The sequence below is a fragment of the Ochotona curzoniae genome, unplaced genomic scaffold (genome assembly GCF_017591425.1).
Source record: "Ochotona curzoniae isolate NIBS_2020 unplaced genomic scaffold, NIBS_Ocur_1.0 contig_517, whole genome shotgun sequence".
In the NCBI taxonomy this organism is placed as follows: Eukaryota; Metazoa; Chordata; class Mammalia; order Lagomorpha; family Ochotonidae; genus Ochotona; species Ochotona curzoniae.
The window spans coordinates 832,643-847,500 of record NW_024466454.1 but is presented as its reverse complement, the minus strand read 5'-3'; the positions used below and the strand labels follow the sequence as shown (position 1 = coordinate 847,500).

General features: G+C 37.1%; 1 protein-coding gene across 7 annotated transcripts in view; it reads right to left on the bottom strand.

The window, feature by feature from the left end:
- Positions 1-14,858, bottom strand: part of SOX6 (SRY-box transcription factor 6) — a 472,980-nt gene that overhangs the window by 353,875 nt on the left and 104,247 nt on the right. The window contains exon 1 of one of the 7 annotated variants that reach the window (XM_040989042.1): positions 2,315-2,403. The exons of 5 other annotated variants lie outside the window; for them this stretch is intronic. Coding sequence is in view for 1 of the 2 variants with exons in the window: in XM_040989052.1 (XP_040844986.1) it covers positions 2,315-2,319 (5 nt within the window). In the remaining variant the exon portion in view is untranslated. Of the gene's footprint in view, positions 1-2,314; positions 2,404-14,858 lie in introns of those variants that run through there. One more of the 7 variants, XM_040989052.1, reaches the window with a different exon arrangement.

Genomic DNA, 14,858 nt, shown 5'->3' with positions numbered 1-14,858 from the left:
AAAGATCGTGGCTTTTGCCTTTGATTAGAAGAGGTATCTTTCTCTAGTTGACTGAAGGTCACAGCATTTGCAACATGTGCTCACTTATTACAGCTCCCATGCAGAATGTATACATAAAAAGCTGATTTACTCCCCCAAAAAGGGCCAGAATCACAGTGAACAAAAGACATCTCTGACCACCACATCAGATGGTTTTCTTTTCAAATGCATTTATTACTGATAAACATCAGCACATCACTAAAGATAATTATAGTTAGGAGACAATCTCCCCACCATTTTCCAGCCATCGATGACTTTCAAAAATCACAGAATATCACAGCAAATTATTGTACTGTTTCGTCTTAAAAATATATATTGCATCAAGAAAATTCTCAATTTTACTACTTAAAAGGACAGACAGTTCTATTAACAAGGAAATGTTACAGTAACCATAGCAGCATAAGTAAGACAAGACCCAATTGGTTTTGCTATGTATCCAGCATCTAAACAGAACACAGTATAAGCACAGGAACATAAAGTGCACAACAATTTGTGGTAAGCCATAAATACTTGATTTATGGCTTAATTTTGCATCTAAAAATAAAGCCTAAATTAAAAGTTCATGGAAAATGTACAGTATGGTGTTCATGCTATGCATGGGTTTGCCTGAATGACCACAGCAATAAGTTTGCAATGATTCTCAAGAAGCACATTCTAGCGTTATTATCTAGTTGATACATTCAAGCTCTAACATCAGCTCATTGTTTAATTCCATTATTTCATGAACTTTTGGGGAAATGAACTGGTAGACAGGTCATAAAGAAGGAAGGAAACTAACAAGATACTCAAAATGATCTCTCTTTCAAGTGGTCAACAGTTTGCCACTGTTTTAAAAGAAAAAAATACCAGCTTCACATGAAGGAGAAAGAAAAGTCTCTTCTCTCTGGCCTGAACTCTATATCTATAAAATGAAACATGTTTCCAAAACTTTAATTCCATGTCCAGACTTGGACAATCCAGATAAAAGAAATCTCAACAATTGGCTAGTAAACCAGAAAAGTCACTTTCCTTTTGTCAACTCCTCCTTTCACTTAACCCAAATATTTACAATCCGCTCTGTATCACATACTATACTGATTGCCAAATACACAAAGGCATATAAATATAATGGTGACATCTAATACAAATGTTCCTTGATTTACAATGAGGTTACATCCCAATAGACCCATGATAAATTGAAATATTTTAAGTCAAAGATGTGTTTAACACACCCAACCTAACAAATATCATAACTTTGGGAACACAGTATACTGTGGGAGTATTTACCTTCATGATTGTGTATCTCACTGGGAACTGTCCCTCACTACCATTACCCAGTGTCATGAGACAGTGTTACACCACATATTGCTAGCCTAGGAAAAATTCAAAATTCAAAGCACAGTTTCCACTACATGGGTATTAGTTTCTCACCATTGTAGAGTGGAAAAAGGAAAAAATTTAACCACAATTTGTTGGATTTTAAAGTTTACAATCTAGAACACAGTATAGATGGAAGATAAATCACTGCAAATTGACAAAAATAAGTAACCTTATAATGAAGAAATGTATCATTGAATCCCCAAAGAAGGTGTAAATAACTGCAGTAGGATTCAAGGCATTACAGAAGTCCCATTTAATAGGACCTAAAGATTGAGTTAAAGTTTGATTGATAGACAAAGGGTAAGGATTATTACAGAGTATGCAAAAACAGAGAGATCTATAATCCAAGAAGAGAATCTTCAAAATGACTGGAATATGAAAAAGCATAATGGGGAAAACAGTAACGAACAATATTATAGGACAGGCTGACAACATATTGGAAAGGATCTCTTACACAGTTCAGAATAACTTAAATGTTGATCCTCCAGTAAACAGTAAATTATTGAAGCAAAATAACAAAGGGAGGAGTTGTTTGGATTTTCCTTAATGAAAGTCAAATCTCTAATGGCCTTCAGGAGAATGACTTATCCAAAAGCTTGTGTATTTGTGTCTGCTCCTGTCATTTATATGGGTTGTGTGCCCTCTTCTTATCTTGTCCTGGGCGCTCTGCTGAACAGCTACTCTCTACATCCACATTCTTTCAAGTCTGTTTTCAGTTCTTGCAATCACCACTGATAAATGTTGTTGAAAGAAGTCAATTGAAAAGAAGGGTGAGACAGAGAAGGAAAGATTATGAATAAACAAAGGAACTAGCTGGAGAGAAGGAGAGATGCAAAACTAATAAAATAACAACATAATGCCTAATGGTATTGGGTGCAAACCACATGTCAAGCTCATTACTTACAGGCCACATTACCTCATTAAGTCTCAAGCAACTCCACAAGGAACCTATTAATTCCACCTCCACTTTCCTAAGGAGCTTAGATGTTGTTAAGTTACTTGCCTATGATATAAAGCTAAGTAAAATGGAGAGAAGAGATTCAAATCAGTCCTAACTTTGAATTTCATGCATTTAAATGTTATATTAATATCACTTACTGACTCTTAACTATTGTCAAAAAACTATGCTAGATGTTTTACATGGATTAACTCTAAGATTCACAAACACTTCTAAGAAGTAAATATTAATACCTCCACTTAACAGAAGAGAAAATTGAGGTTTGAGAGATTAAGTAATATATCTAAAGTGACATTGTTATTAAGAAGCAGCACCTTAGTTTCAATCTCAACCTGTTTGACTATATTGCTCCCAATTTCAAGGTTCAGCTATTATCATGCCTATTCTAGCTGCCTTTCAGGAAAATATCAGTCCATGATTGCATACCTGTTGTAATTACTTGCATAAATATCCTCTTATCATCATCAAGACAGATTTGTATTTGTTTCCTCTTATCTATTTATGTTCTATGTCCCCAATCACTCAACCCAGCGACCCAGGTTCCTCAGTTGTTAAGAATCAAATGCATCTCATGTTATTCTCAACAAAGCCTCTAGAAGGGGACATGAATTGTGTCATAATAATTTTATCCTTCAGATAACCAACAGAATCCTAAGAATACAATAGGAGTTAAGTTTTGTGCTGAGTGACTCTACTATACTCTGATAGTAGGAAATAGCCAATAATAGTAATGACAATGTCTCACTACAAATAGCAATATAGGAGATCAGCATTGTGGCTCAGGAAGTTAAACTGCAGTCTGCAAAAACCACCAATTCACAAGAATCTGAATTCAAGTCCCAGATTCTTTAAATCTTGATCTAGCTGTCTGCTAATGCACTTGGGATGGTGGTGGAAATGGCCCAAGTACTAGAATCTTATCACTCCTGCATGACCCCCAGATAGAGTTCCAGGCGTTTTGCTTCTGCCTGGCCCAGCCTTGGCCCTGGCCATTGCAGTCATGTGAGCAGTGAACTACAGGATGGAAACTATCTCTCTCTCTTGCCTTCTCCCTTCTATTTCTCTCTTTCCCCTGTTCCCTTTATCCCTCTCTTTTTCCCCTCTCCCCTTATTTTGCCTTTCAAACAAATAATATTTTAAAGTTGTAATATAGATAGATAGATGGATAAACTGAATTCTACAGAAATCAATTGTATAGGTTGTTCCTACTTTACAGCGGAAATTGAAGATAATAAAAGTTAAGTGACTTGCCTAAATTTGGAAGGTGAATGAATAAGTGGCAGAATTGACATCCAAACCATACAATCACCTCCAGAGTAAACATTCCCTTAACTATTTTACAATACTGTCTTCACTCAGACCTTAAAACATTTTAACCTACTTATTACTTCCACTATAAACATTATTTAAAAGAGATATTGGAAATGGAAATGAGAGTCTGAACATTTAGAAAATAAAACAGATTATAAAAAAAAGAAACTTCTGGTAACATAAGAAAGAAATTGGGAAGTATATATTGTGCCAAGTGTGCATTTTGCAAAAGTTTCTATGATTTAGAAAGCATCCATGCCAACTTCCTCTCATTAATACACCAAATTATACAGCGTATCTCAGAATGTGCAACCATTGTTAGCACAGACCCTGAAATCCTACACCAGAATCATGTAATACTGAACCAGTGAAATGTAACCACTTCTGGAGTGACACACAACAGCTGCTTTAGGGTATCAGTGAAAAGGGCCAGTGAAGACACAAAACAAAACTTTGAAAACAAAACATTGTGAACCAGATCTTTTAAACTTGCTTAGGTTGTATCAAAAATTCAGGTCGAAATTACTTTTCTACTTTTTAAAAGAAACAGGAAATACTTCTTAATACTTCTTAAGATTATACTTATTTTATATTTAAAAGGCAGGAAATAAAGAAAACAAAGAAAAAAAAGAAAGAAGAAAAAGAAGAGAGAATCATCCACTAGTGCATTCCCCAAATAGAGACAACAGCAAGGGCCAGGCTGAAGCCAGAGGCCAGGAATTCAGTCTGAATCTCCCACACATACTTGAACAATCATCACCTGCTGCCTCCTAGGGTAAGCATTACCAGGAAGCTTGAATCAGAAGCACAGCTACGACTATGACTCAAACCCAGGTACTTCTAATATGGAATGCAAGCATCCCAAGTTGTGTCATAACCACTACACCAAATATCCATCCCAAAGAACTTCTAAACGACTGAATGATGGAAGACAGAGGCATGTGATTATAAATTCTTGTGTACAGTTCATAATTTGTTATTTTCAACATGCTATCCCAAACATTGTTTCAATACACACAATAACTTAGTGAGCTCAACAGTATTATCAACTCTACAAAATTAGCCTCTACAAATCAGAATCAGAACAGATAGTGCCTTCATCATTATTTAGGTAGAAAATGAGCCCAGGACTAAAATTCAGGTCCTCTGAAACACAGTTCCCTCCCTTACATCATGTGGCTATGGACCCTCTGAAGAAAAGAGAAATAAACCCTTTGAAGAGAATGGAAAAAGCAGCTCACAAAGATTGCAACACAGACAATGATTGGAGCATGAGAATGGAAGGTCTCACCTCCATATCCTACCATGGAAAGAAAAATAACAAGCAATGAGAAATATAATCAAAAACAAGACAAAACACAAAGCCCTATTGTTTGCTTTCCATACCCATGTTCCCTTAATGCATTCATTCCCTTCCAGGGTCTCATAGAACAATCATTATAACTTACCATGGTGCTGTCACAGATACATGAAAAATGGGTCCCATGACTATTCAGAGAAAATGCCAAAGAAAAAAACTGAAGAAATCTAGAATGCTGAAAACAAAGCAACTTTCCAGATAGTACAAAATGACAATTCTCTAAATACTAGTAAAAAGTGGCATGATTATATAAAACTACATGGTGTACTACATGGATGATGGGTGGAAAATGGGAAAAAGAAATTTACAACCTTCTGCAGTAGACTTACAGCAGGATTCTATGCCATAGAGAAAAGGAAGTTGCCTGTTTCCAAGTCCCACAATTTTCTGGGGAACAGAAACCAACAGGCACATCTTTCTATGTTTGTATCTTTCTCAATATTCCTATGCAGATAATGACAAGCCCAACACCTCATTGTATAAATGACCAGTGAAACAATATCAGGTATCACCTTGTACATCTCTATTCACAGAGTTGTCCTTAAGCCTTGGCAACCTATTAGCCAAACATGAAAAAAACATAATTCCAGAGAAGGAAAACTCTGCCGAACTCACTGTCCTTACATTAATATATTCAGTGACTATGTATGAATAAGTACAAATATGGCACCTTTCAAGTTTCTAAGGGTTTGCCATAATAAACTTGCATTTTAAGTTCAAATCAGATCACCTCCAAGGTTTCTTCCCACTCAGGAGATTCTATTGTTCCTCTCCTAAAGAAAATGCTGAAATTGCAAGTGTCCTGAGGCCCTTAGGATGCCTTTAAAAAGCAAATAACTTTTAATTCTAGCATCTAACACTAAGTGTTAGTGTTCACTGAAGGATAACTCTGACTGTTCAGTAAAGGATCTTAAGTAAAGGGTGATAATCATAGCACTGCAGACATACAAACAGACTCATGTTGTTAAATAAACCACCTATGACTAAATACGAGGAATCCTCAAACGCACATTATTTTTAAATCCCATTTCCATGAACTTTTTGAAATTCCTTTTAGCTGGTAAGTGTTAGAGCCAAAGCTTGAACCCTGACCTGGTGTTGTTCTAGGAACATCTAATAATTTGGATGAAACAGATTAAAACTTTATATTTTAGGACTATCCAATTACTCAGTCTTTACTTTACTTTGCACATATAGCATAGTTTCCTCACCCAAACCTCACTATTTCTGTTGAGTTACAGAATTCTCCACACCTGTTTAAGACCCTGACTTAATAGATTCCAGCAGAAATTTGCAAAGCATAACAATAGCAACCCTTCCCTAACAGTCTTCCCCTGAAAAAACATCAGGACTGTCAGGATAAACCCCTTTCAACAGGTTTTTTTCAGAAAATAATTATGCAATTCAAAGACTTGTATTTTCAGAGAAACGCCATACCAACTAGCGTAAGTTACCCAAAAACTTTGAATACTAGGAAGTACTCTACCTATTAGCTTAGCTGAAGGGAAGTTTGCTAGATCAGCTTCTCCTTATGCCTAGGAACACGATACTCAGGATGAAGCTATTCTAGTTCTGCTGCAAATGTCAGGTAGTACAATTAATTTCTTACTATCATTATGCAGGAAAACTATGTATTTCAAACACCAGAAAGCCATCTTTTAAAGCCAGTGAGAAAAAGACAGAAGCAATGCAACAGAGCAGAAATATTAAAACATTGGAATCAAATATCCTAGTTGTGACTACAACCTGTATAACCTTAGAAAGTCATTCAAATTCTTTAATCCTTAGTCTCCTCCCCTGTAAAATGACCACAATATACTCCTGTGGAACTGCTACAAAAAATGAGTGACATTACAAATGCATTTTTTGGGCCCGGCGCAGTGGTGCAAGTGGTTAAGGTCCTCACCTTGCACGCCCCGGGATCCCATATGGGTGCCGGTTCTATCCCGGCAGCCCCGCTTCCCTTCCAGCTCCCTGCCTGTGGCCCGGGAAAGCAGTCAAGGACAGCCCAAAGCTTTGGGACCCTGCACCCGCGTGGAGACCCGGAAGAGGCTCCTGGCTTCGAACCGGCATAGCATAGGCCGTTGCGCTCACTTGGGGAGTGAATCATCGAACGGAAGATCTTCCTCTCTGTCTCTCCTCTCTGTATATCTGCCTTTCTAATAAAAACATAATAAAAATAAATCTTTTTAAAAAAAGATATATCCCCATGATATAATCAGCTAAAATATCCATCATATAAACTATCACTACCAACGAAAAACAACATTCCTGTTCAACACAGTAAAACAAAAAAAAAAATGAATTATACTTAGCCAGCATATTAGCAATTGAGCCAAAGTTGAGCAGCCAGTTCTATCAATGGGTATTTTCTAAGTCACTGAGACAAACTGTTGTGCTTATGTCAAATGCAGAGCACTGAAGTTTTCCTTGTGACTGGACTGTTGGATTGTTGCCTGTATTTGTCTTCTATGAACACCAAATGTATAGAAATCTCAGTCACTACATTAGATGCTCTTGACAATATGTTATGCTGTTTGGTGTCATATTGACATCCTATTGATGATGTTCGTAGTTTCTTATGCCATTATTTTGTTCCTTGTTTTTGATAAAAAGAAAAGTAAAAAGCTCTTACAGTAATGAATTCAGACTCTTTTCAGATACAGTTCTGCTTCACCTCCATGAGATCAGGAAAGGGTATATTTCTGGTTGTAGACATATATGGCACAGACATGAGAGCACAGCTTTAAGCCTAATAGGAGAACATAACAATCTACTCACTGTTTACACTTTAGCCCAAAGGGCAGCTGGAAATCACAACCAACCATATGCAGTACTGAACAAGTGGTCATGACTTCATTAATAAAGACAAGCCTTAACGAATAAAATTCTGGGAATGGTATGGTAAGGGGCAGGAGTCTCTTGCCCTAGGCCCCTCTAAGTACTAGGCATAGGGCCCAGGCCATTGTTGAAAATGTCCTTTGGGATTAGACTATTTTCTTTGCCAGGGTTTCATTTGCCATCTTTCCTATTCCCTGGTTCTCCAATACAGTGTTTAATCAGCTGCTAGGGATTGGCTCAAAAGGGCTCACTATTCTTACATCCTGACATACTGGAAAAGGAGAAAATTATAAAATTATCTATATACCATGAATCAAATAACAATTTGATTACTACAAAGAAAGTATTTCAACATAAGACAAATAATCTCTCACTTAATCCTTCCACATCTAAGACAGGTATAGGCTGTATTAATCCCAAATTCATAGATGAGAAACTAATACTGAAAAAGATTAAGGACAAATTGCATGACAAAGATTTGGACCAAGATGTAAATGTCACATTTCCATCATTCAGTGGCAAACACAGAAAAAAAAATGACCTGATAAATTTCAAGCCTATCATTTTTTTCTGCAAATTTACTAGAAAAAAAATGCATTACGCAAAAGGTATGAGTAGCCCTAAAGAAATTTCATATACAGATATAAATATATCAGCTAATAGTTTGCAAATTCTCACTCTGGTCCTTTTTTCTTTTCCATACCTATTAGAAAGTATCATGTCACGCATTTCTAACAAGTGTGGCAGCATAGTATCATCAAAACACTGACAAATCTTAATCAAAGTAAACAGAGCCTAATGGGTCAGCAGCAATTAAACAGTTGTTGTATAAAGATGACCACTTGTATAAATGTTGCAGATATCAGATGCTTGCCAGAATAATTAGTGCATCCAAAGTAGGTTTATTCAAGTGTCACAGACAGAAAAGGGAAACCAGAATTTGGTAATCCAGCTCCTCAGATTAAGTCTAAGGCATAGTCTGGATTTGCTGAAACACATTTTGCCTCTATTAGTGTTATGATTTTGGTTTTCTTTCTTCTGAAACAAAAATAAACTTATTTGAAGCACACTGTCTTTCTTTAGCTGCCAATGTGAGACTAAGTATGTCTCAAGTTTTCTATTAGGCCTGAGAACTGTATTCAGGAAAACAAGAGAAAAGGAAGGAACAATGCTCCGAATGTATTGTCCATAACACAGTGTTGGATTCATGATGGACTATGAGAGACATTACGCTTTTTACTAAGATCCTTAATGATTCAACGCTGGTCCAACCAATTCACAAAGTTGTGACGCAGAAGGCAACGACATTTTCCTCCTTGTGTGTGAAATAAAAGAATCTACTCTCAAATTACAGATAGTAATGCGTACACAGTATAAAGTAAAAGGAAGAATCAGAATATTCAGGTGAACTGAGATATAACCCATGCAATTCTCCAAGCAACTGCTAGTCATCTTGAAATACACCTCTCAAGTTCACCCCTAACTCAGATACATCAAAAAATGAAATGAGCAACTAAGTGTAGAAGCTAACAGCCACAGAAGTATGAATAGAAAAGTCATAATGGACAAAACTGTATTATTTTTATTTTTCTTAAGATTTATTTTATTTTTGTTGCAAAGTCAGATATACAGAGAGGAGAGAGACAGGAAGATCTTCCATCCAATGATTCACTCCCCAAGTGACTGCAACGGCCAGTGCTGCGCCGATCTGAAGCCAGGATCCAGGAACCTCTTCCAGGTATCCCACATGGTGCAGGGTCCCAAAGCTCTGGGTCGTCTTCGCCTGCTTTCCCAGGCCACAAGCAGGGAGCTGGATGGGAAGTGGAGCTGCCGGGATTAGAACCGGCGCCCATATGGGATCCTGGCACATTCAAGGAGAGGACTTTAGCTGCCAGGCCCATAGACAAAATTTTAATTTAGTAACTTGATGTATATATAAACATAAACATGCATTATAAAAGTAAATTTCCAGGACCAGTGCTGTGACTCGATTGGCTAATCCTCTTCCACTTTCATACACCTGGATCCCATACGGGCACCACTTCATGTCCTGGTTGTTCTGCTTCCCATTTGCTCACTGATTGTGGCCTGGGAACGCAGTCGAGGATGGCCCAAAGCCTTGGGATCCAGTACCCACGTAGGAGACCTGAAGAAGGTTCCTGGCTCCTGGCTTCAGATTGGTTGAGTTCTGGTTGTTGCGGCCACTTAGGGAGTAAACCAATGAATGTTAGATCTTTCTATCTCTCCTTCTCTCTGAAAAATCTGTCCTTACAATAAAAATGAATAAACTTTAAAAAAAAAAAATAAATTTCCTAAAATGTTTTAAATCTAACATAATGTTCTCTTAACTACCGATTGGCTAAAAAACAACAAATCACTTATGACTGTCATAGTAGTTTAGCAAGCTAATTCTCTGCCTGTAGCATCAGCTTCCCATATGGATGCAGGTTTATGTCTCAGCTACCCCATTTCTGATCCAACTCCCTGATTATAATCTTAGAATCTTAGAAGGCAGCAAAGAATAGCTCAAGTCCTTGGGTCCCTGCATCCAGGTGGGAGTCCCAGAAGCAGCTCCTGGTTCCAGGCTTCATATTAGCTCAGTTGAGGGTCTGGGACCACTTGGGGAGTAAGCCAGCAGATGGAAGATTCTCTCTCTCTCTCTCTCTCTCTCTCTCTCTCTCTGCTTCTCTTTCTGTTAATCTCTCAATAAAAATAAATTTTTAAAAAAGAACTACTCAATTAACTAGAGCTTCTTTATGTGCTTTGCAACAAAAATATGGCAAAATCACCATTATTTACTAGATAATACTATAAACTATGAGTTTTTAGTCTTTTTTCCCCTCAATATCAAGAATTTTAGGGCCTAGTGGTTAAATCCTCACCTAGCACATACCGGGATCACAGTCTGTGTCCCAGCTTCTTCACTTCCCTTCCAGCTTTCTGCTTGTGGCCTGTGAAAGCAAAAGAAGTAGATGGCCCAGGGCCTTGGGACCCTGCACATGCATGGGACACTTGGAGGATGCCCCTGACACCTGGCTTTGAATAAGCTCAGCTTCAGCCATGGCGAACACTTGGGGAATGAGCCAGCAAATGGAAGATCTTTCTTTCTGTCTCTCCTCTCTGTAAATCTGCCTTTCCAATAAAATAAAGAAATTTTTTTAAAAAGTCTTAAATATTTCAAATTAAGAAGTAAAGTGAAGTCTTTCTAAATGGTACTGGACAATTGGCTATCCAGAAAAAAAAGAAAGGAAGGAAGGAAGGAAGGAAGGAAGGAAGGAAGGAAGGAAGGAAGGAAGGAAGGAAGAAAGAAAGGAAGAAAGAAAGAAAGAAAAGAAAAGAAAAGAAAGAAGAAACTGAGCCTTTACCATTAGATAATATCCAAATTAACTCACACTGAATTAATGCCTAGGTTTAGGAAATAAAACAATAAGAATTTCATAAGAAACCATAGGGCTATCTTCAGGATTTGGGATCTATAATGATTTCTTGGCTAGGATACAAAAGAACTGCAAAAAAAAAAGGGAACTGGGCTTCATCGAAATAAAAATCGTGTGTTATATTATTAAAACAGTGAAAAGGCAGTCCATAAAATGGGAGAAAAATACAAATCACATATCTGATAACACATTAATGTAGACTATGTGGGTATTTCAAAAAGTTAATGGAAAAACTGAGCAAAACAATAGCATCTATTTGGTACAAAAATTTTTTAAATCCTGCATAGTTTTTTATATATAATACACATTGCTCATGAACTTTCAGAAGCCTTTTTGAAATATAAACTATAAGTCAGTAACATCAAAATAATCCAACTTAACAATGGTCTCAAAACTTGAACAGATATTTTCCAAAAGAGTGTATAAAAATGACAGAAGTCAGATGAAAAGCTATTCAGCATCATTAGTCATTAGGCAAATGTAAATTTTTAAAAATGGATGCTATTTCACATTCATTCAGATGACTATTAGTGAAATAGAGAAAGAGCATTTTTCCTTTTTGTGGCTAATTCCTTTACCTTATTCAAGTCTTTGTTCAAGTGTCATGTTCTCAACAAGTCCTACTCTGATCATCCTATTTAAAATTGTTTCCTTGCACCATCAATCCCTCTTACCCTACTGTGTATTTTTCCTTTTACAATTGTGCTTACATGTTTCTACCACACTATATAATTTACTTATCATGCTTATTGTTGCCTGTCTCCTCACTCTATAATATGAGCTCCATGAAGAGTGGAAGTATTTTTTTTTAATGACTAATATATTTGAAGTGCAAGAACAGCACTACTTGGACTATGATAGATGCCCATTAAGCATTATCTCTCTGGAAGAAACAACAAAGTTTTTGACTGAAGACAAAGGAGAGTTTTAAAGTTTTGTAAATCAAAGCATCCTTAAAATCAGTGTGTTCTTATCTTCAACATCAAATCTTATCTTCCATTTGTCATCAACAAATAACACAATTGTAATGGCTTAAAGTGTAAAGCATTCTACTTTATTAAACATTCCAATGGAAATGTACTCATGTATTTAAATTCACTTTACATGTGCCAGTCATTTAGTTACTTTCTCTTACAGATCACCTATCAATTCTCTGCTCTGTGATGCTGGGGCACGATATTTCTGCGGCCTTATTGCCAGCTGGCTTTCTATTAGGTTCTGCCAATGAGAGGGACTAGTGGGAAATTAGAATGTGGGAAAATAGAGAAGACCTAATTTTTTTTAACTGCTGTCATTCTTCCTTCTTCAGCAAAAGACACTTACAGTTAAGCCATTTTCACATTCTCACCAGCATTGGCTTCTTTCAGCGCTTCCAATACCAGCTGCCTAAGGCCCTCAGAGGCATCAGGACCAGCTGGCCACAACCTCTCATTGATTACAGCATAAGCCAGGCCATGCCCTATCAATTGTGCACACAACTCAGTAGTGACACAACTCAAACTTCTCCTACAAGCCCCAATCATGACCACAAGATCTTCTAAGTCCCTGGGCATTGTCCATCCAGCCCTATGGCTGGCAGACAACCTCTTCCTACACTTCCTGATACCTGGGTTACCTCCTCTTCCACCTTCGCTTTCTACTGGCTTCCAAATCCTTGCAACATATTCTCACAATTAAATCCTGCATAGTTCAACTACTCATTATACTTTTGTTCTGACTAAATACATCTGTATTATGTATACTATAACATTTTAGACAAATCAAAATGTGAAAAAACAGAATATAGTTTTATCACTTAATTTAATTCAAATTTTTTACATTGTCTTAACAAAGATGAAAAAAAAACAGAATATAGTTTCATCACTTAATTTAATTCAAACTTTCTACACTATCTTAACCAAAGAATAATAGGTTTTTAAAACAGAACAAATAATTCATTGAGCTACAGAAGTACCATATTCTTATTGTCTCATAAATTTTTGTTGCTAACCCTCTCCTCTCTGCTTGGCCTACTACACATCTCTATTTTGATGTCCAAGATGAATGTCAAAAGTAACTTGTCCAAAAGAGTTCCCAATATTTCTTCTAAAATCTCTTCCTTCCAAAGTATTTCTGTCTTTCTTAATGGCAATTCCATCATCAGCTTTTCAGATCAGAATCCTGAAGTTATCCTTGACTTTTCACCTTACATTCTTCTAAATTCAATCAGAAAGCCCTGCTAGTTCTTCACTCAATGCATACTAACAATGTAACCAGTTCTCGCCACCTCCACTGCTACTCCAAGCACCAGGATTTCTCACGCACATTACTGTAATGGTCACCCTGCTTTCATCTATGCATCCTAAAATTAGTGATACATTTGTACTATGAGTCAGGTAATATCATCCTTTGCTCAAATCCACCAATGGTCCGTATCTCACCCGTATCAGAAGTTGAAATCTTCACAATGATTTGTAAGTTCCTAATTGACCCTGTTTATGTTACTTTCTGACTTTATGTCCTATTCTATTCCCTTCATTAACTTGTCTGCAGCCACTCTGGTCTCATTCCACTCCTGGAACACAATAGACACATTTCATTTCTCCTTTTAAAAAAAAAAATATTTTTTATTTGAAGATCAGAGTTACAGACAGAAGAAGAGTCAGAGAGAGAGAAAGAGAATGCTCTGTTTGTTTACTCCCCCAAAAGGCTACAATGGCCAGAGCCGAACCAATCTGAAGCCAGAAGACATGAGTTTCCTCCATGTCTCAAGTGAGTGAAGGCGCCCAAGTACTGGAAGCAGGCTCCACTGCTTTCCCAATCCACAAGCAGGGTAGTGAATCAGAATTGGACCAGCTGGGACACAAACTGGTGCCGGTGCTTGCAAGCAGGGCATTAGCTTGCTGTGCCACCATGCCAGCCTCTGGACACATTTCTAACTGCACTACTGCTGTTTTAGCCTGATAACTCTGCTCTTATATTACATCTGCATGGTTCCCTTTCTGTTACTTCAAGACTGATAATATGAACACTGCAAGGCAGCAAGTAATAGGTCAAATATAGGGCCTCAGGCACTTAACGTAGCAAACCCAGACCAACATCCTAATCATTTGACTGGGTCTGGCCTGGACCTGACTAATGGAGGAATTTGGGAAACAAACTAGTAGACTCGGGTGGGTATATGTCTTTCTGGTGTCCCTCTTTTAAATCAAATGAATTTTTTAAAATTATCTAAAGAAAAAACTGATGTGATAAGCAAAGGGAATACAAACCACAAATAAAGACCTATGTTGACAGCTGAACTGGGTAAGATTACCTAGAACAATCCTAGTTCTGTGAGGGCAACTGATTCCAGAAGTTTTCATTAAACCACTGATCGCAAGACTGAAACTCTGAGCTTTCACAAAAAGGAAATGGCAACAAATACATAAATAAAATGATAACAAAGAATAAAAGACTAAAATGACTATTAAACATCTTTAAAGTGTTGATACATGGATGGGGATGACACTGTGGTGTGGCAGGGAAAATCAATGTATGAGACAACAGGATTCCACGGTCTGTGCCTTATGTT